This window comes from Carcharhinus amblyrhynchos, chromosome 8, assembly GCF_965287045.1.
Source record: "Carcharhinus amblyrhynchos chromosome 8, sCarAmb.v2.hapA, whole genome shotgun sequence".
Classification (NCBI taxonomy): Eukaryota; Metazoa; Chordata; class Chondrichthyes; order Carcharhiniformes; family Carcharhinidae; genus Carcharhinus; species Carcharhinus amblyrhynchos.
In genome coordinates, this window is record NC_137331.1 from 56,558,848 (window position 1) to 56,581,650 (window position 22,803).

General features: G+C 42.7%; 1 protein-coding gene across 3 annotated transcripts in view; it reads left to right on the forward strand.

Moving 5' to 3' along the window:
* LOC145346623 (solute carrier organic anion transporter family member 5A1-like) overlaps window positions 1–22,803 on the forward strand; it is a 167,376-nt gene that overhangs the window by 85,544 nt on the left and 59,029 nt on the right. For all 3 annotated transcript variants that reach the window (XM_080194114.1, XM_080194112.1, XM_080194113.1), the window contains one exon: window positions 12,001–12,133. In XM_080194114.1, the coding sequence (XP_080050240.1) occupies window positions 12,001–12,133 (133 nt within the window). The remainder of the gene's footprint in view (window positions 1–12,000; window positions 12,134–22,803) is intronic.

A 22,803-nucleotide genomic window follows, 5' to 3' on the forward strand; every position in this document is an offset into this window, starting at 1 on the left:
AATGCAGATGGCACTGTTCTATGCACTGGCAATGGGCAGAAATGCTCCAACAGAATTGACCAAACAAAAGAGCCCCAAGAAGAAGTCTAACAAAGCAAATATTTCAAAGGAGAACAAAGGAAAAGGCCTGAATTGTCACAACTAAAGCAACAGGAAACTCTCACTCCTAACAACTCACAGAGCCAATGCTGCAGCTCCCTATTATCCTGTCCTTGGATGAGAAAGTGAAAGAAACAGGATGACTGCCCATGTTGCCCAAACATCACCATAAAAATAGCACAGGCCACGTTAAGTTCCAGTTGATTGTTCTTTTAATGGCTTTAACTAGCTTATTAATTATTAACAGTCATGCCCACCAACTAAAATATTGCGAGTGTGTGCAATAGCATCAGAACATGTGTCTGAAGTGTCAGGTATCTTCTCACAAGATTTTCCACTCTTTGGGTTGGACAAGCACCTGAAACTATCGCGAAAGATTCACGCCAACGGGTTGACCACCACTTCCACACTGCGAAGGTGTTCTTCCAAACTCTGCACCTGATCCTGTACCAAATTGGAGCCAGACTCCTTCAGGATCTTTGAGAATGAAACAGCCTGCCAATACACCAAGTAATGCTGTGTGTGTGGACATCAGTAAATTTGTTTGAAGCCTCTCTGAAGTCCTCACCTAAGCCCACTACAGCCAAATATGTGAGTGACTTCACCTCTAGGGAGCTGCTCCGTAATATCCTTTCCCCCAGCCCTGACTGTAAGCCACTCGTGCTGGGTCACACACTGATCCTGTCTGAATGTTACCCTCTAAAGGATGCACAGTGCTAATATCTGAATGTGAGTTTGGGTGACAGTGTTTCTTCATTATTCACATTCTACTCTCCTTGACCTTCACTATCCTGAGCCAGTGCTTGACTTGGTAGCAGTTCTTGCATGTCTGAAAGGAGAAAGCAGAAGGGTAATGTTGTGGCAAGGAGTGGAGACGGGTGCAGATGGTAAAAGTTGCAGACTGACACCATCTTCAGCTTGAAAATCCAAAGAGACAGTAGGATGAAAAGTGGGATGTGGGCAGTTGGATTAGTTTGGAATGTGCCATATCTTCGCTGGCCCTGACCTCAATGAGGGCCGCTCCAATTATGGTGAACACTGCCATGGAAGCGAGGACATGTAACTTAGCTGCTGCCAACTCTGATTGTGTGCCATCTCGTGCTGCAAAAGTGAGAGAAGTGTGACTGAGTGTGGTGCGATGTGTTTAAACACTGTGCCTTTCATGATAGAATAGGTATTGTGTGTGCATGTGTTAAGATGTGGGTGTGTGTGGCTTGCAACAGTGCTTAGTATGTGACAGTGAAAGTGTGCTGTGAATATGAGGTTTGATCCATGTTTGATAGAGAATGCTGATTGGTGTGCATTAAGAATGTCATGAACTGAATAGTGTGCTAGGCTATTGGTTTAGCGATGAGGATATAGCATTTGAAGATGAATTCACTGACCATGATCACTAGAACGATGTAATTTTTTTGCTGCACTGCATAAAGTCCTTGGGGTGACACAGTGTGCATTTATTTCTGAGCTTATCTGCTCCCATTCCCTCAAATGTTTGTCTAAGGGTCTCTGAGTCACCTATAGACTAGTTCTCTCCTCCTGCCTGAGTTTTGAGTGTTGTATCTGAAAACCTGGGAGACTGCCCTTTGCAATGCAGCGCCAGCTTCTTATAGGTTAGACCAGTGGCTGCCAACCAATGTAAAATGAAGAACCCCACACCCCAAGTATGCTGTGAAAAAAGATTCAAAATGATTCAAAATTCATGTAATGAAACTAAAATGAACCTTCATCTTTTGCTCTGTGGTTGGCATCTCCAAGACCCAACGAATCATGGACCGGTCGTGCATGTGCCGGCTGGGAAAGAACTGCACATGCGCAGCTCAGATTTTGTGTTGGCCAGGCCCGTGTGCATGACCAGTGGGACTTGGAGTCAGCGACAATGGTCCCTGCGCCCACACAAAAGATCAGGGGAAAAGCGAGAGGAGGAGAGGTTAAGAGGGAAGTTCCCATAAAGAGAAAATCAGAGGTTTGCCTCAATAACTTTCACAGTACAGAGGTATGCCATGACATAAAAGATTGAGAACCACTGCGTTACATACACTTCATGATGTGGAGATGCCAGCGTTGGACTGGAGTAAACATAGTAAGAAGTCTCACCACACCAGGTTAAAGACCAACAGGTTTATTTGGTTGCACAAGCTACTAGCTTTTGGAGTGCTGGCTGCCCCTTCGTCAGGTGGAGTTGAGGGGGTTGAACTATGAGGAGAGGCTGAATAAACTAGGCTTGTACTCATTAGAGTTTAGAACAATGAGGGGATTGAGACATGTAGGATGATGAATGGGATGGATAGGATAGAGGTGGAGAGACTCTTCCCGCTCAGAAAGGACAGTAGGACTAGAGGGCACAGCCTCAAGATAAAGGGGGGGGGGGGGCGGTTTAGAACAGAGTTGAGGAGGAACTTCTTCACTCAAAGGGTGGTGAATCTCTGCCTCACTAAATATATTTAAGATGCGGGTTGATAGGTTTTTGATAGGCAAGGGGATTAAGGGTTATGGGGAGAGGGCGGGAATGTGGAACTGAGCCACGACAGATCAGCCATGATCTTATTGAATGGCGGGGCAGGCTTGAGGGGCTAGATGGCCTACTCCTGTTCCCATTTCTTATGTTCTTATGTTCACCAATGTCTACAGGGTTTCCCTGCGCTGAGGAATGTGGCATGGAGGGGATCACCTTCAGCAGGACTGGAAGATCTTCCCGGCAGGAGTGTCCAGAAAATTTCACCCACTGGTGAAGTCCAGTCTTTACAATTCTTACACCCTGTATTCGCTTTCGTTTACTGAATACACCTCCGGAACTCAACAAGCACAGTTTTTGTCAGCTTCTCGATTAAAGTGCACAAATGAATCCACAGTCTGAATGCAAATAAATACTTAACAATATGCAACTAACGCTTGGCACAGACGATTGTTGATCAAATAGAAATCTCAGTATAGCCTTGATAATTACATTTCATTTGTACTGTTTATAAAATGGTACATATTTTTAATTTGCCAAGTCATGTGTGTGAGGCGCATGATGCATACTTTATTGTTCTGACATTGCAGCTGCTGCTCCCTTAATGTACGCGTACAGAAAGGTGACAACCTTCAGAAACTGGTTAGAAGGACATACTCCACAGCACTATCTCATCATATGAATGATATAATCGGGAGTTTTCTCCTTACATAATTCAGTACAGCTTTATATTCCTTCCTCTCCCTATTCTCCTGAAGGCTTGCCTGGGTTACAGTTGCATTGATACTGCCAGAGCCTCGACACATTGCCTGTAAGTCAGTGTTCCTGTGTGAGCTTGGGCAGTGAGTGCTTTAGTGTCATCTCACAACCAAGTCAGATTTTTGTCCTCGAGTGCCAGAGTGATCAAAAGTGCAAATTTTTCTCTCACCTGGCTGAAAGATGCTAATACTGTTTTTCTCAATTCCACCTTTTGACTCACTATTCAGTGACCCAGCTTTGTCCCCTGCGCCTCATTGTATTTAATTAGCTCCTTTCAGAATTAAGTCGAGTTACACAATTGTACTTAAAAATAAAAAGTCAGCAAACCTCACATGATTGCTTTGTCAGTGGAGACTCATCTGTCGGAAGCAATTAATGTTAGGATTGAAAAGTTATTTTACTATTCTGTGGAATTCATAATGGAGAACTGAATTAAAGCTGTATCGCTCCTACCCCAGGCCATTTATAGACCTATATTCAATTCTTAAATAAAGTATTTGAATAAAATAGCCCCAGCTTTCTACTCTCGATCATCAGTATAGTGATGAATAGGGTCATTAACAGTGCTATGAAGTGGCACTTACTCAGCTATAACCTGCTCACTGATCTTCAGTTTGGGTTTTGTTAGGGCCTCTCATCTTCTGACCTTATTACAGCCTCGGGCCAAACTTGGAGTAAAGCACTAAGCTCAAGAGATAAGGTGAGAGTGGCTGCCCTTGACATCAAGAGAGCATTTGACCGAGTGTCCTTCAAGGAATTGGCAAGATAACCCTCCGCTGGTTGGAGTCATCCTCAGCACAAAGGAAGAAGTTTCTAGTGGTTGGAGGTCAATAATCCCAGTCCCAGGACATCACTGCAGGAGTTCCTCAGGATAGTGTCCCAGGCCTAACCATCTACAACTGCTTCATCAATGAACTTCCTTCCATCATAAGGTCAGAAGTGGGGATGTTTGCTAGTGATTGCACAATGTTCAGTATCACTTGGGCTCCTCAGATACTGAAGTAGTCTGTATCCATTTACAGCAGGACCCACGCAACATTAAAGCTTGGTGTGTTAAATGGCCAAACATTCATACCACACAAGCACCTGGCAATGACCATCTCCAACAAGAGTGAATTTAACCATCTCTTCTTGACATTCAGTGGCATTATCATCACTGAGTCCCCCACTATCAACATCCTGGAGGTTCAGAGACTGAATGGGACCAGCCATATAAATACTATGGCAAGAAGATCAGCTCAGAGACTGGGAATTTGGTCAGCCAGCTGCAGAATACATGTTAGGACTGCAATGGAATACCCTCCGCTTGAGTGCGGCTCCAACAGCACTCTAGAAGTTCAATATCATTTAGGCAAAGCAGCCCACTTGATTGGCACCCCATCCACCACCTTCAACATCCACTCTCTCCACCACTAATGCACAGTGGCAGCATTTGCACCCTATATGAAAGGATATTGAGGCATGTGGAAATGTGAAGTTGAGGCCACACTCAGAAGCAGGCTCAAGGGGCCAAATGGCCTATTGCCACTCCTAATTTGTGTCTTTGTATATATACACGATGTACTGCAGCAACTCACCTACGACAGCACCTTCCAAACCTGGGACAAGGGCAGGACATGATTGGCAACACCACCACATTGCAAGTTCTCCTCCAAGGCACACATCATCCTGACTTGGAATGATATTGTCAAACCCTGATTGTCACTGAGTCAAAATCCTGGAACTCCCTCCCTAACTGCACAGTGGGTGTACGTAAACCACATGGACTGCAGCGGTTCAAGAAGGCAGCTCACCACCATCTTCTCGAGGGCAATTCGGGATGGGTAACAAATGCTGACCTGGTCAGTGACACCCACATCCTGTGAAAGAATAATAAATTAAAAAAGCACTGATCTGGAATGACTGTTTAAAAGGATAATGGAAACAGATCTTTCAAGAAGGAATTAGATAAATACTTGAAGGGAAGACAATTTATAGAATTAGGGAGAAATACAAGTGGAGTGGGACTAATAGGATAGCTTTGCAAAGAAACTGGCACACACGTAACGAGCTAAATGACCATTTGTCATATATGAGTCAGCCTTGAGAATGTGGCTAAATGTTTTCAATTCACTTGACTACTAATAACAGTGAGAAAGCTGTGGAGTTGAATCTGTCTGCGACTTATTATTTTCATGCTAGTTTGTTGTATCTGACAGGAGATCAATGTCTATTGCTTCTTATTGTACTTGCAGAAAGTGACACAATGGAACACAAATAATAGCTACAAGAATCATTTAAAAAATTCATAACTAACATACTCATGACCAAAATATTAACCTACTTTATGTTACATCCCTTTTCAAACTCTTCAGCCCGTATTCTCCACCTGACTGAACTGATGGTGCTTAACAACAAATCCAGTGCTACATTACCGTGGTTAAAAAAAAAACCTTTAAGGTCTGCTGTAACAATGCAGCACTAAACCAAAACTAACTTTTTCATAAAGTACAACTATAGTCACATAATATTCATAAAATATGGTTTCATCTCCCACCCCATTTCTACTTCCATTTCTTTTAAAAGTGTTGTGTGGTGCTGGGTTGTGGTTTCACAGGTACCTCCATCCTTTGGTATCTCATCCACATGGTTATTGTTCCCATGTCAGTTTAGCCATCGCTATTGATAAAACAATGAGAGAAACTCACTGGGGAGGTGGCGGCCTAATGGTATTATCACTTGACTATTAATCCAGAAACTCAGCTAATATTTTGGGGACCTGGGTTCAAATCCCATCAAAATGATGGAATTTGAATTCAATAAAAACAAATATCTGGAATTAGCAATCTGCTGATATCCATGAAACCATTGCTGATTGTCAGAAAAGCCCATCTGGTACCCTAATGTTCTTTAGAGAAGGAAATCTGCTTTTCTTACCCAGTCTGGACTCTTTTTAAAGTCCATTATTAAAGATGAGATCGCGGAATACTTGGGAGTGCATGATAAGATACGACTGAGTCAGCATGACTTCGTCAAGGGGAGGTCATGTCTGACAAATCTGTTAGAGCTCTTTGAGGAGGTAACAAGGAAGTTAGATAAAGGAGAACCAGTGGACGTGATTATTTAGATTTCCAGAAGGCCTTTGACAAGGTGCTGCTTAGGAGACTGTTAAATAAGTTAAGAAGCTGTGATGTTAAGGATAAGATTCTGGCATAGTTAGAAGATTGGCTGATTGACGGCAGGCAGAGCATGGGGATAAAGGGCTCTTTTTCAGGATGGCAGCCAGTGACTAATGGTGTGCCTCAGGGTTTGCTGCTGAGGCCACAACTTTTCACAATATACATTAACGATTTGGAAGAACGAACTGAAGGCATTGTTGCTAAGTTTGATGATACAAAGATATGTAGAGGGACAGATAGTTTTGAGGAAGCGGGGGAGCTGCAGAGAGACTTGGACACGTTAGGAGAGTGCACAAAGAAGTGGCAGATGGAGTACAATATGGAAAAATGTGAGGTTATGCACTTTGGAAGGAGGAATGGAGGCATAGACTATTTTCTAAATGGGGAAATGCTTAGGAAATCAGAAACACGAAGGGATTTGAGAGTCCTTGTTCAAGATTCTCTCAAGGTTAACGTGCAGGTTCGGTTGGCAGTTAGGAAGGCAAATGCAAAGTTAGCATTCATGTCAAGAAGGCTACAATACAAGAGCAGGGATGTACTTCTTAGGCTGTATAAGGTTTTGGCCAGACTCCATTTGGAGTATTTTAAGGCAAGGATAGATAAATTTTTGAACAGTAAAGGACTTGAGGGTTATGGTGAGTGGGCGGGTAAGTGGAGCTGAGTCCATGAAAAGATCAGCCATGATCTTATTGAATGGCAGAGCAGGCTCGGGGGGGCCAGATGGTCTACTCCTGCTCCAAGTTGATATGTTCTTATGTATTGTGAGCAGTTTTGGACCCTGTATCTAAGGAAGGATGTGCTGGCCTTGGAAATGATCCAGAGGAGATTCACAGGAATGAAGAGATTGTCGTATGAGGAACGGTTGAGGACTCTAGGCCCATATCGTTGGAGTTTAGAAAGATGAGATGGGATTTTATTGAAACTTACAGGATACTGCAAGGCCTGGATAGAGTAGACGTGGAGAGGATATTTCCACTACTAAGAAAATCTAGAATCAAAGGGCACAACCTCAGGCTAAAGGGACAATCCTTTAAAACAGAGATGAGGAAGAATTTCTTCAGCCAGAGAGTGGTGAATCTATGGAACTCTTTGCCGCAGAAGGCTGTGGAGGCGAGATAGATAGGTTCTTAATTAATAAGGGGATCGGGGGTTATAGGGAAAAGGCAAGAGAATGGGGATGAGAAAAATATCAGCCATGATTGAATGGTGGAGCAGACTCAGTGGGCCGAATGGCCTAATTCTGCTCCTGTGTATAATGGTCTAGCTTACATGTGACTCCAGAGCCACAGCAATGTGGTTGACTCTCAACTGCCTTCGGAGGGCAATAGAGATGAGCAATAAATGCTGACCAGCCAGTGATGCCATGTCCCCCGAATGTCCCCAGATGTTAAAAGAGGGGCATTAGCAGGGTAAGTATGTGGAGTTAAAGGGATGGGGCCTGAATGTGGTGCTCTGTTGGAAGTTCTGTGCAGACTCGATGGGCCAAATAGTTTCCTTCTGCATTGTAGGGATTCAATGAAGGTTACATTGTGCCCAAGGACAAATTTTAATAAAGTCCCACTGAAAAGGTTAATGTGTAAAATTAAAGCACGTGGGATTGGGGATAATATTCTGCCATGGATTAAGAATTGGTTAGCAGACAGGAGACAAGAAGAATATAGAGATATTTTTCAGAGTGGAAGGCAGTAACTAGTGGGCTGTCACAGAGATCAATGCTTGGGCCCCAGCTATTCACGATATATATCAACAATTTGGATGAAGGAGTGAAATGTAATATCTCCAAATTTGCTGACGACGCACAACTAGCTGGAATTGAGTGGTGAGGGGGAAGAGGATTCAAGGCAACTTAGACAAGCTGAGTCAATAGGCAAATTGGGGAGTGGGATGGGAGCTGTCTAGAACAAGCGATCATGGTTTCAAGATACAGGGTAGGCCATTTAGAACTGAGGTGAGATATTCTCTACTCAGAGGGTGGTGAACCTGGGGAATTCTCTACCACATAAGGCTGTAAAGGCCAGGCCAGTGAATGTATTTAAGAAAGAAATAGATTTCTAGACACTAAAGGGGTATGGATTTGATATTGAGGATCAGTCATGATCACGTTGAATGGTGGAGCAGACTCGAAGGGCTGAATGGCCTACTCCTGTTTCTATCTTCCATATTGGATTTCACAGGCTTGTTTTAATGCATGCACTTGGATTCTTGCTCCAACCCCTGCCCCCAAGTGGGCAGTTAAAATGGAATTGTGCTACTTACTAAGTGGTAAGATTCAGATGGGCACCTCAGCCTTCCATGAAAATCATGGCAGGGCAGGATGATTAGTACCTATACTGCTTGGTTTTAACGCCCAATTTGCATGGTATCTGACAACTGGAGAAATTCAAATTCATAGGAGTATAGAACAGGGGTGCGTCAATCAGTTTCTGAAGCCTGTCTTGTCACCCAATTGATCGCAGCTGATCTGTGTTCAGCTACCATTGTTCCATTTCCTTACTGAGGAGAAATCTGCTGATCTCAGTCTTGAAAAGTTCAGTTGACCAAGCATCCATTGAACTTTTGGGGGCAGAGAGTTCTACATTCCTACCCTTTGTGTGAAAATATACTTCCTGATTTCACTCTTAAATGATCATGTTTTATTTTCTTTCTCAGATTCAGAAACCTTCCACTTTCTCACAATGATTGTCATCTGCCATACTTTTGCCTGCTTATTATCTGTGTGCCTTTGGTATCGTCATGTTCTCATCTATGCAACTTACGCTGCCTTTTCATTTAGTGCTAGCTTCACATTTAATTATGAAAAATCATATAAAGGTCTTTCATCAAGGCTTTGTCATCACTACAACAAAAACAGAAAAATGCTAGGAAATCTCAGCAGGTCTGACAGCATTTCTGGAGAGAACAGAGACAACGTTTTGAGTCTGGATGACCCTTTGTCAGACTGAGAGGAAAGAGAATCAGCAGAGATGAGGGTCAGACCTGCTGCGATTTTCCAGCATGTTTCTGTTTTTGTTTCAGATTCCAGCATCCGGAGTATTTTGCGTTTATCTTTATCATCACTAGCTTGGTCTCCCTGTATAGCCGGGCTAATCTTTTAAAACCACAAAGATAAGCTCAGTGAAGGGAATAATTTTAACTGCAACAGTGTAAATTTATAGATGGCTGAATTCAATGAGAACAACATTTGTGAGAGATGTAAAACAGGCTGCTGAATTGTTATCACCAGCTTTACACTATTGTGTTAAATTAGGCCTATTGGGCAGAAGTTAATTCCACCCTGTGGGAGTGGAATGGGAGGTAGGGACACTGTATAATTTTTTTTATTATTCATTCGTGGGACGTGGGTGTCGCTGGCTGACCAGCATTTATTGCCCATCCCTATTTGCCTGAGGCTAGTTGAGAGTCAACTTCTTCTGTGGCTCTGGAATCATATGTCGGCCAGACAGAGTAAGGACAGCAGGTTTCCTTTCTTAAAGGACATTAGTGAACTAGATAGGTTTTTCAAACAATGGTTTCATGGACATCGATAGATCCTTAAATTCCAGATTTTTTTTTTATTGAATTCAGGTTCTATCATTTGCCACGGTGAGATTCGAATCTGGGTCCCCAGAACATTATCTGGGTGTCTGAATTAATAGTCAACTGATAAAACCAGTAGGCCATTGTCTCCCTGAACTGGAAGGCACAGAATGGAGAACCAGTCAATTACTTGCAACTTACAGACATCATCCCACCGTTCCTGGGGGAGCAAGTACCCCAATTGGGAGGCTGCCCAGTAACAGCTGTCAACTCCCCTGAAAATTCAGGAGGACAGCTCTCTTGATCGGGCATCCTGAAGTACACTGAGCATCATCCTGGTGGCAAGGGCCAGCCCCACAGCGGTGGGAGAGTGGCCCTGGTAAACCCAATCCTGCATACCTTGATTTTGGGGCTTCCTTCATAGCTGCTGCGCTGAGCCTGCTGCAATCCCAGGAATGACCATCGCTCACAATGGTGCTGCAGAGGGAAGAGCTGTCAGCTCACTCTGATTAGCTGACAGTTCTTGAGGGCATGTTTTTTGGCTTTAATAGCACAGATTGCCATTGATTTCCATTGTGTGTGTGTGTGTGTGTGTGTGTGTGTGTGTGTGTGTGTGTTTGTGTGTGTGTGTGTGCGCGCATGTGTTAGTTACTGTCTCACTCACTGACTCACTCACTCTCACTGACTCACTCACTCTCACTGACTCACTCACTCTCACTGACTCACTCACTCTCACTGACTCACTCACTCTCACTGACTCACTCAGTCACTTACTGACTCATTCACTTAGCTGCCTACATCACGTCATGCCACATCATCCAAACTGCCATCTCTGACCAGCTTGACTTGCAATCCACATCAGTAAGCACAATATCAACAATGGAGAAGATTTGACAGCCTTTCTGGATATTCAACACTTCAGTGCAACATAATCTTTTTCTAATGTGTGATGTAGACATTGATGGCTAGTCTGGCATTTATCCCTCATTACAGTTGAGAAGGTATACCATCATATACCTACCTGCCTTTCTTATTGAGAAATGTTATTATATAGAAAAAATGAGTTCTATAAAATATTGTTATGTTATCTAATACAAAGTCATTGGATTAGATAATGTCACAACGCTGTTTTGTTCCATGGAAGTAGGTTTAATAAAAAATTCCAAAGAAAATGGGATAAATAATCGAATGGGAAAAAAATTGGCAGGCCTTGGAGAAAGAACAGGGAAATGGGAGTAATTGTATAACTCTTTCAAAGACCTGACAGGACTCTGTGAATTCAAGGCCGCCCATTCTCAAAATCACACCAGTATATCACTGATAGTTGCAGTGTATTCATTGTTTTACATGCTGCTTCACAATACATTTCGACTTAGTGACAACTGTTAATAAACCCTCTGAAAAAGATAAAACTTGTATTTACATAACACCTTTCATATCCTCAACACATTGAACAACATTTTGTGGCCAACAGAGTACTCTTTAAGCACCATCTCTGTTGTTTAGGAAAAGGTAGCAGCCAGTTTGCAAACAGCAATATCCCATGAACATTGATCATATAAAGGATTATATATAACACGTTGCAGTGTTAGGATACCAGGGAAGTTTCCTGCTCTTTTTAAATAGTACCAAGAAATCTATTTGACCTTTCTGAGTGGGAAGTTCAGGTCAATGGCTGAAACCTTCAAATTCAGAGGGAGTGTAAGCTGGCAAAAGTTGGACCAGCCACCTTCCTATACAATCTTGCTGGCTTTCCCTTGCATTGACTTCAAAGGAAAGGAAAATCCAGCAGTTAAATCGAAAGATGCAGCTGAAACATTCCACAATGAGTTGGTCAAAATATGCAAGTGACAACTCTTAGAAGGTTATCTCCTCTGTTGTGTATATCCATATTGCTATTGTACACAGAGTCATCTGGAATTTCTATAGTATAATTAAGCTTCTATATAATTCTGTCTGTTTGTGCATGTTGTTCCCAATATTTTACTCAATTTCTGCATCGTCTCTGCTTTCCAGCCATCATGTATGTAATGGGAGCATTAGGTCCTGCAGCAGGATATCTTCTGGGTGGAGTATTGATTGGCTTCTATGTAGATCCCAGGACCATAGTTCAGATTGACCAGAGTGACCCACGCTTTATTGGAAATTGGTAAGAAAAGTGGACGACTTAATTTTCTCATATCGCTCTGAATGTGCTGTTTTCCTTTTACTCAGTGAAATGTAAAGTGATCCATATTTTACCATGTGTATTTGTGACCAATGAATGTTCAGCACAACACGAGTGACCTCTTGGTTTTAATTCTGTTCCATGAAACGAATGATATTGATTCTCAGCAGTACACTTGAGGATCATCTGGACAACAATAACCTGATAGACATTGATTCAGAAAAGTATACTCTCTGACCAACTTGCTTAATTTTGCCAAGAAACAGAAAACCCAAGTGGAATGGGGCACACTGGAATAGCGTGTTGTATCTGAACTCGCAAAAAGCATTTGACAATGTTCTATACAAAATGCTGTTAATTAGCCTCAGGTTATTTTCAGGGAAAGCCCAAAATGAATAAGAAACTAGTTGAAAGGTAGGGAAGAACATGCAGTAGTTACAGGAGTTAGAAGCTGGATGAAAAAGTGCTGTACTGGATTCCTCAGGCTTATTGTTGGGACCATGACTATTTTTAATTTATGTAAATGGCCTAGATTCAGGAACTCCATGCAATATGCTTAAATATGTAAATGATACTGAACTAGGAGGGCCAATTTATTCGAAGAGACAGCTCAGAAATCACATTGTCGCTGGTTGGTTGATCTGGTGAAAGCCATTGGCTTTTTCACACGCACCTTTGGTTAAAATTGCAGTTGAGACTATACAGTGTCCCTTCTGCACAATTATAGCAGGACATCTCCGCCTTCTGGTGTGCGTTCCTTTTATCTGATCAAAAGAACAACCTAAGTTTGCAACCCACAAAAAGACAGCAGGGCCGGTGAGTGTAAGTTATTACGATTGCATGATGGCCACAAAGGCCACAGGGGATTATCGATAGATCACCCCATGGACTTTGTGGAGTACAAGCTTCCTGATTGAGCCTAGTGGGATGAGGTCAGCGGGCTTTTATAACCTGCTGCTCAATTCAGACTGGCCTTGTAGATCCCGAGATGTAGACAGTCTGTTTGTAAATCGCAGGCACGTCCCTTCTCTGGTGCACAGTAAAGGGTGCATGGTGACGGGAAACTAGTGTTTGATTGAATTACTGCATCGGCAGCAAAGAGAAAACACTTTTTTCTCCATCTCCCTCTCTGGACGACCTCCGTAAGCCAAGAATCCTATCCGGTAAGAAAAAGCCATGGGCTGGACTCTTGTCACCATTCATACCGTATGACCAACAGATGAACACCAACATATGAATACCATTCATATGTTCACAGTAGTGGGATTGGAAAATCCCACCATAGTGAACATAGATTTGGTTGGCTGCCAAATTCTCCGACTTCACTGCAACAGGAACATGGTATAAACAGCAGGTAAGATCACACCCATTAAATGTCTTTTCAGGAAACTTGAACTCCATGATACCAGTGGGGAAGAGTGGGCCTAATACACTGAGTGCATGTATTATTGCTTTTGTGTTAACAATATTGAAGGAGGTGAAAAACAAAAAGTGATGCTGTTAATGGCAAGCAGGGCCCTGATTTTCAGTGTGACCTATCTTTTAATGAGCTAGTAGATTTGGTAAAAAGCCATTAGGATCCCTAGTCTTCTTTAATCCTCCAAAGATATTGCTTCAAGAGGGCTGGGAGAATTCCTGGGAAACCTATCACTGAGTTCTTGGCTAGGTTGCAGAAATTGGCTGAATATTGTGTATTTGGACTCGTAGTGAAATGTTGCGAGACAGCTTGGTATATAGTATAAATGACCTTACCACCCAAAACAAGCTGGTGGCAGAACCCAGTTTGACTTTAAAAAAGCCTTTGAGATTGCCTTATCACTTGAGAACACAGAAACAGGGGCTCAGAGTATAGCGGGAACATCAGGTGATGCCAAACTTTGGGAATGTCCCAGGTGGGTCCCTGGGATCATTATGGAGAAAATAGGACCAGTATCTTACAAGTTAAAAGCCCAGGGTAAAACTTAAAGAAGCACTTGGACCACCTCAGTGTCCGTGCATGAAGAGGCCTCACTACCTACCATGGAGATGGCAACTGCCAGTGTCAGCCTTCAGCTCAAACCTACTTCATGTTAGCCTCTCCAGATAGCAAAGGAACAGACTCAGAAATGGAGGTGGAAAAAGTAGGCATTGATGTTGAAACAAAACCAGAGAAATTGGCATTGGTAACCCTGCGACACTCCCTCCCGAAACCAAAATCCCCTGTTTGGTTCACACCGCCTGACCCAGGCTGCCTTTAATGAATCTCGGACTGACTGCTTAGCGGTGGCAAGCAGTCAGTAGGATGCTGGGATAACCGTGGACCTAAGGAGGGAAGGATGTTATGATGGACGGGAAGCCACAGAGGATCATCAATGGATTTCCCCGTGGATTTTGTGGAGTGCAAGTTTCCTTATTGAGTGAATGGAGGCTCGCCAATGGGAAGCAGTCAGTGGGTTTTTTAACCTGCTGCTCAACAAGGACAGGTATTGTAGGTCCCAAGGTGTAGTCAGTCTAGCTGTAACCCTTCTCTTTGGTACACAATAAAAGGTGTTAGGTGATGGGAAATTGGTGTTGCGCTGAATTTCTACATTGGTGACAATTTTAATTCCAGATTTATCTCACCCCTGCTGAATGAACAAAAGTTAAAATTTTCCCTCTTGTTTTCGGGTGACATGGTGGCACAGTGGTTAGCACTGCTGCCTCACAGTGCCAGGGACCCTGATTCAATTCTGGCTTCGGGTCTGTATGGAGTTTGCACATTTTCCCCGTGTCTGCGTGAATTTCCTCTAGGTGCTCCAGTTTCCTCACATACTCCAAAGATTGGCCATGTTAAATTGCTCCTTGGTGTCAGAGGCTAGCAGAGTAAATATGTGGGGTTATGGGGATAGGGCCTGAGTGGGATTGTTCTTGGCGCCAGCTCAGTGGGCTGAATAGCCTCTTTCTGCGCTGTAGGGATTCTATGATTCTACATTAATTGGAGTCAATTACTCAGTTAAGGAACTCCAACTTTTGCTGAACCTCTTTTTCTTGTGCAACTACACATCACCTGTAACACAAGGTTTCACAATTTTAAGTTGCCAATTTATTTTCCTGTTTTTTTTTTGTCTTGCTTTTTCTTTTGCAGGAAAGTGCTTTTCCTTTAGTGCTATTATTCTAGGAGCAGCTTTTGTTTTGAAGATTTACCTTTTCTTATTCTCGCAAGTGGATGTCACTCTCCAGACTGGCATTTATTGCCCATCCCTAACTGCCCTTGAGCACATGCTGGTGATTGAACTGCTGCAATCTAGGTGGTGTAGGCACACCCACTTGTTTGAAGGGAGTTCCCGAGCTTTGACCCAGTGATACTGAAGGAATGGCAATATTGTTCCAAGTCAGAATGGTGTGTGGCTTAGAAGAGGGCTTGCAGATGATGGTGTTGCAATGCATCTGCTGCCATTGCTTTTACTGGTGGTAGAGGTTTTGCATTTGGAAGGTGCTTTAGAAGGAGCCTAAGTGAGTGGCTGCAGAGCATCTTGTACATAGTACATACTGCTGCCAGTGTGAATGTTGAAGGTGGTGAATGGGATGCCAATCAAGCAGGCTGTTTTGTCCTGGATGTTGTCAAGCTTCTTGAATGTTGCTGCACTCATCTCACCGATTGGAGAGTATTCCATCACACTCTTGACTTGTGCTTTGTAGATGCTGGATAGCATTAAATCAATCGTATTTTTGTGCAACACTGCAAGGATGCTCGATGGACAAATTGCAAACGAACGGATACTTAAATGAAATGTTGTATGAATAGCATGACATAAAAGCCATTGAGTAATAGAACAGGACTCCTTCTGGTTAATAAAACTAAAGTGCTCTTATATAGGACCTTCAGTGCTACATGTGTACAATCCGTGGCACCCTATATCAGGGGAATCCTGTCGGTTTATGAAATTGGCCTCTGTCTGCTTTGCGGGATCCATTGAAAACATAATAAATTGAGGCCCCTGCCTGAGTGGAGCATCTGTTACCCACTCAATACAATAATCACAGGCTGATTGAGTGTTTTAATTGAGGTTGCCAGAGGCTGCTTGGCTTCAGAGCTGAAGTAATTATAACAGCTCTGATAAGGATGAGCTCTTTTGTTGATCTGTGTTGAGAGTCTGCGGTCTGTATTTTGTAAAATTCCTCAAAGCTTCCAAATGTAAGTGCAGCCTTCTAATGTGCAGTGATTTGAGAAGTCAGGGGATGTGGGGGAGTGGGGGTTGGGGGGGAGGGGTTGGTGGGGGAAGGGAGTGGCACAGTGGTTAGCACTGCTGCCTCGCAGCACTAGGGACTCAGAGGTTCAATTCCTGGCTTGGGTCACTGTCTGTGCGGAGTCTGCACGGTCTCCCCATGATGGCATAGGTTTCCTCTGGGTGTTACGGTTCTCTTCCACAGTTCGAAAGACACACTAGTTAGGTGCATTGGCCATGCTAAATTCTCCCTCAGGCACTGGAGTATGGCAACTAGGGGATTTTCACAGTAACTTATTGCAGTGTTAATGTAAACTTACTTGTGACACTAATAAATAAACTTCCTAGAGATCATTAAATCCTGATAAGTTCAGCTGGAGAAAATTTCTAAAATGCTCTCCTCACCTAAGTTTGCATCCTCCTTATTTTTATCTTAAAAAAGGAGTAAAAGTACCCTTTAATTCCACACTGCTTGAATTTGCGCCCACTAAGCTCCAGAAGTAGATAAGAATATATGTTGGCTTCTAAAATCCCAAGACCTCTTTTCAATCTTAGCGTGAATTTGGCTATTCCTAATATGGATGGTATAGATTCTCCCCTCACTTATTGCAAAGAAACAAAAGCACTCCTACAAAAAAAGGCCAGTGGCCCCAATCAAACGTCACAAAAGAATGCTGAAAGAAAACTACATCCAGAATTTCTATTGTTTTTCAAAAGAACTAAAGCTTATTATCATTTCAACCTCACTGTTTTCTTTATTTTCAGCAATTCCACAAAGTCTTTGTCAAGAATGCTAAAATAAAGCCAGTTAATACCTTCATGGAAATGTACTTCTTATGTTAAAGGAATAGCAGCTGCAACCAGTTCTGAAAAAGCTAACAGCTGGACGTGCCTGGATAACATTAAAAAGAATTAAATGCTATTTTTGGAACAAAATGCTGGATACTCCTGTTATGACTCTCAGGAACTTTTCCCTCTCAATTTGTACAATTAGAGGGAGTAACAGCTGATGAACTGGAACTGACAACATCCAATCGTGTCCTTTAACAAATCCGATTGGTTCTACTATCTTTCAGTCCTCCCCCTCACCAGATCTGCGGTTCTGACAGCTTTGAGTCCCATCCCCCATCAACCTGATTGATTGATACTAATAGGCTACAATCTGGATGGAAAAAACCCTCTCTGTGAAATGCGAACAAGCTGTCATTTGGAGCTAATGCATTTATGCCATCTTAACTTGCTAATGGCTGGTGTGGTAGTTAGACATCTGAAAGGAGAAAATTATTCAACAGCCAAGGACCTGTTGTTGAATTAAAAGTTTGTTTGAAAGTTACCCAGGTGAGAAGTCTCACAAAACCAGGCTTAAGTCCAACAGGTTTATTTGGAATCGAGAGCCTTCAGAGCACTGCTCCTTCCTTAGGCACTCACCTGTACATCATCTCCCTCAGGCACTCACCTGATAAAGGGGCAGTGCTCCGAAAGCTTGTGATTCCAAATAAACCTGTTGGACTTTAACCTGGTGTTGTGAGACTTCTTACTGTGTCTACCCAAGTCCAATGCTGGCATCTCCACTAGCTATCATTCATTTCAAAGCATTATTTTTCTTCAAATCCAAAAATCCTCGTTTTTTTTGTTAATGTGTGATTGAAGAAGTTTAACTGTTTCAGAAGACTGAAAGCAATGCAAACTATTGAAAGAAATGGCATTCATGGGAAGAACATTGTGGCAGGATGATATATGGAATTGACTGATTTTTGTTTTACATTCATTATAGTCTTAATTCATGAGCCACTTACAAGCTCATTGTGGTCAGTTTCTGTTTGAGAAAGAGAAACTTACTGACTCCTACCAAAACATTGAAACCATGGCAATTATCTGTTAGTGTTAGATTTGAAAAGTGTCATGTCTAAAATGCGCAAGAAATCAAAATTTGTACATCAAATCCTTTTATTTAAGAAAAAAAAATTTGCTGAACCAAAAAGAAATGGCTGCTGCAGGTCACAAAACTCACAGCTGTTAAAGAACAAAACAGTGCAGGAAACAGGCCCTTTGGCCCAACGAGCCCACGCTGCCATTTTAACATTACCAGACCCCCCTCCACCCATGACCCTTATCTATGATTATGGCATTCCACATTGAGGGAAACTAATTTAGGGACAATTTATTACCTCCAATCAGCCTAATAGCACAGCTTTGGGGTGTGGGAGGAAACCAGAGCACCCAGAGAAAACCCACGCAAGCACGGGGAGAATGCACAAACTCCCACAGACACTGGCCCAAATCCATGTGTCTGCACAGCAAACAGTGATAGTCACTGAGCTGTCGTGTTGCCCAGCATCTGGTCCAGTTTAAGCGCACACTAACGACATGAAGCACTAGGCTACTCTCGAACATCCAAGAGTAGCCCTAGTACGACCCATCGCGTGTTTGCTCCTTGTTGGACAACAAGGTGGACCGACTTAAAACCTGTCAGCTTCCAACAGAGATTACAAGAATAAGAGAGTTCCACTTTCATCCTTGTGGAATCTCACACTCTATTGTAAGGCCATATTAGGGTCTCAAAGCTAGAAGGTTAGCAGATGAATTGCCTCCTCAGTTGGAGTGATAACAAAGATAAAGGAATCAACATTTTTTATTCCTGAAGAGCTGTTAACAGCCACCATTTAACTTCTAAGGGAAACAGTGGATTTTGTTTGTGAAGCTGCAATTAATGGGTCACATCATGTGACCCCATGCTTCTAGCCTCTTGGACAGTTTCAGTATTATGTTTCTAGAGTCCCAGATCAACCTGCTGATCTCTAACCTGATAAGTACAACAGTAGGCCTCACAGCTGACCAGGCAGCCAATCACTTCTCAATTCGTTGAGGCCTGTTTTATTTTTAAAGTATCCAACCATCATCTGCCAAACCTTCTACATACTAAAATCTCGTTGTGCTTTCAAGGATGCCATTGTTTCCAAACAAGAACCATCTGAACTGGAGTCCGCCATGAAGGAAACACCATCTGAACTTTGATTTTTTTGGACTCTGGAAATCACGTGAACCAACATTCATTTCTGAGGTTCTTTTACGATTGTTATCCATAATTATTCTTTTCTCTCCATGTGTGTATGCATGTGTGCACATGCGTACAGTAGGAACAGTAGTTTAATCCTAAAAACATCGATGTGGCACTGCAGTGGTCTAATGACCCCACATGAACGATCAAGACCAGTGAATGTATCTTCAAATGTCATATCTGACCAACTGCACCAGTTGCTTTAAACACTGATCAATTCACCAGATCTTCATTACTCACCTACCAACAATCTCTTCCTATCAAACTCATATGTAACATTCATTTGCTTCATAAGAACATAAGAACATAAGAAATAGGAGCAGGAGTAGGCCATCTAGCCCTTCGAGCCTGCCCCGCCATTGAATAAGATCATGGCTCAGTTCCACTTTCCCGCCCTCTCCCCATAATCCTTAATCCCCTCGCTTATCAAAAACCCATCAACCCGCGCCTTAAAAATATTTAGCGAGGCAGCCTCCACCACTTCAACGGGCAGAGAATTCCAGAGATTCACCACCCTTTGAGTGAAGAAGTTCCTCCTCAACTCCGTTCTAAACTGTCCCCCCTTTATCTTGAGGCTGTGCCCCCTAGTCCTACTGTCCTTTCTGAGCGGGAAGAGTCTCTCCACCTCTATCCTATCCATCCCATTCATCATCTTATATGTCTCAATGAGATCTCCCCTCATTCTTCTAAACTCTAACGAGTACAAGCCTACTTTTTCAGCCTCTCCTCATAGCTCAACCCCCTCAACTCCGGTATCAGCCTAGTAAACCTCCTCTGCACTCTCTCCAAGGCCAAAATATCCCTGCATAAGTACGGTGACCAAAACTGCACACAGTACTCCAGCTGCGGCCTCACCAATGCCCTATACAGCTGCAGCAAGACCTCCCTACTTTTATATTCAATCCCCCTCGCTATGAAGGCCAGCATCCCATTTGCCTTCCTGACCACCTGCTGCACCTGCAGGCTGGGTTTTTGCGACTCATGCACAAAGACCCCGAGGTCCCTCTGCACCGTCGCATGCTGCAGTTTTTCGCCATGTAAGTAATAGTCCTTCCTACCATTATTCCTACCAAAGTGGGCAACTTCACGTTTGCCGACATTAAATTCCATTTGCCAGTTCCTGACCCATTTGCCCAGCCTATCTAGATCCTTCTGCAGACTCTCCACGCCCTCCGCACAATTTGCTGTTCCACCAATCTTGGTGTCATCTGCAAATTTTGACACCATACACTCGGTTCCCTCCTCCAGATCATCTATATAAATGGTAAATAGCTGAGGCCCCAGCACCGACCCCTGGGGCACTCCACTAGTCACCAACCGCCAATCCGAATAGCACCCATTGACCCCCACTCTCTGCCTCCTATTTGACAGCCAATCCCCTATCCACGCTAACACCCTACCCCCAACTCCATGCCCCCTGACCTTCTGTAATAACCTCTTGTGAGGCACCTTATCAAACGCCTTCTGAAAATCAAGAAACACCACATCCACCGGCTCTCCTCTATCCACCACCCTGGACACATCCTCATAGAACTCCAATAAATTTGTCAGACACGACTTCCCCTTAACGAAACCGTGCTGCGTCTGCTCTATCAAACAATTCTCCTCAAGATGCCTCGCTATTTTCTCCTTGATCACGGATTCTAACATTTTACCTACAACAGACGTTAAACTAACCGGCCTATAATTCCCTGCCTTTTGCCTGCCACCCTTCTTAAATAACGGCGTAACATTAGCCGTTTTCCAATCTTCCGGCACTTCCCTGGAATCCAGCGACGTTTGGAAAATGTTATTTTGAGCTGTAGTAATTGCCATTCAAATGCTCAAAATTATTTTGGTTCAATAACTCTTTGACTTTTGCTTATCTCAGTTGATCTTGGCAGAAGGCATATTTTATATCTCATTCTAAAACATAGAAATCTGGTTCTGTAGGGAAACTGTATCTCATTTTCTAATAAAATGACCTCACTCTGAATTCAGTAGATGAGACATAGAAAGGGCCAATGTTATAATATAGAGGATTGATTTTAGGGCTTAAAATTGGTGGAAATATTGCTGCAAACAAGATGCCACCATTTTGCAAAAATGAAAGGCTGAAAATATCTAGAATGTTGGTATCAAGCTATTTCGAGCCAGCTGCACTTCAAAATAACCATCCCACGTATCAGGGAAATTCGTATGTCAACATATGTTAAAAAAAATCAGTTCAGATTAGTTTTTGAACTGTGGACTTGAAGGGAGCAACCAGACTACTCTTGAACAAAGACCGACTGTGTGTTTTGTTCAGTTAATTGTATGACAGCCCATTAATTTTGAATCTGAAAATTCAAGCAACCCATAGCAACCAGTGAAAGGGTATATAAGTGGCTGTATCTGTGTTAGAAAAAGGTTATTGAACAAATTGAAAACTTTACAGAAAGGGAAAGCAGTCAAGATAATTCCTAAGGTCAGAAAATATTACAAAAAAGTGTAACACATAAAAGAATTGCATAGTATGAGATTATGACTTGCATTTTTTCCATTAACATGGTTGCATCTTGGACTTTCTCCTGAAAATAGCAAGTACATTATGTTGGACTCCCTTTTAATAATTTTTAAATTATTTTTCTTAATACTTGGTGGTATGGATTAACCCCTGTGGATTTAAGAATAATGACTAGATGGGGTTTGCTGTTTTAGAACACAATATCAAAAGCTTACATAAGCAAATATATACCCTCTCAAAAGAATGCAAAGTTGTGACTCACCCCACTGATGGATCCAAAATATAAGAAATTAAATAATCTTTTGAAACTGGCTATTTTGAAAATGCTTCACACTGTCAGAAGTCTCATGCTCACAATTGCACACACTGCCAGCTACTTGGCTATGATGCTCATATCACCTGAGAAATCAGACAACACTGACACTTTTCCCTCTCTTTTGCAGGAGTAGGTGGCATGTGACTGGAGGAAGCAAGAGCTAAGCAAAGAGGGATTTCCTCTTTAGTCCGGAATTTCGTCCAATTTATGAGCTACCAATTGCATAAATATGCATTTCTTACCTTCTCCTTTCCTCTCATAACAATATTACCCTCATCCCATTTCCTTTCAGATACTCAAAACATGCAGTCTGGTCAGGTGGCAGAGGGAGACCAAGAAGTCAGTGATAGTGAAGACACTGTTACTTGATTTCACATAAACAGTTGCCACTGCAGATACTGACACTGTACATATCTTCAGCAATAGCATAGAGATGAAATCTCCAGTAATGGACACCGGACACAATTATGCTACAACCAGGCCAGACCGCAAAGTTGACGTAAGTGCCAGTTTGTCAAAGGGCAAGAACACACATAGTTTCTGCTGCGTACGACTTGCTGAGGACTCCAATGAGTCAGGTTACAGAAGAAGACTTAGCGTGCAGTTATT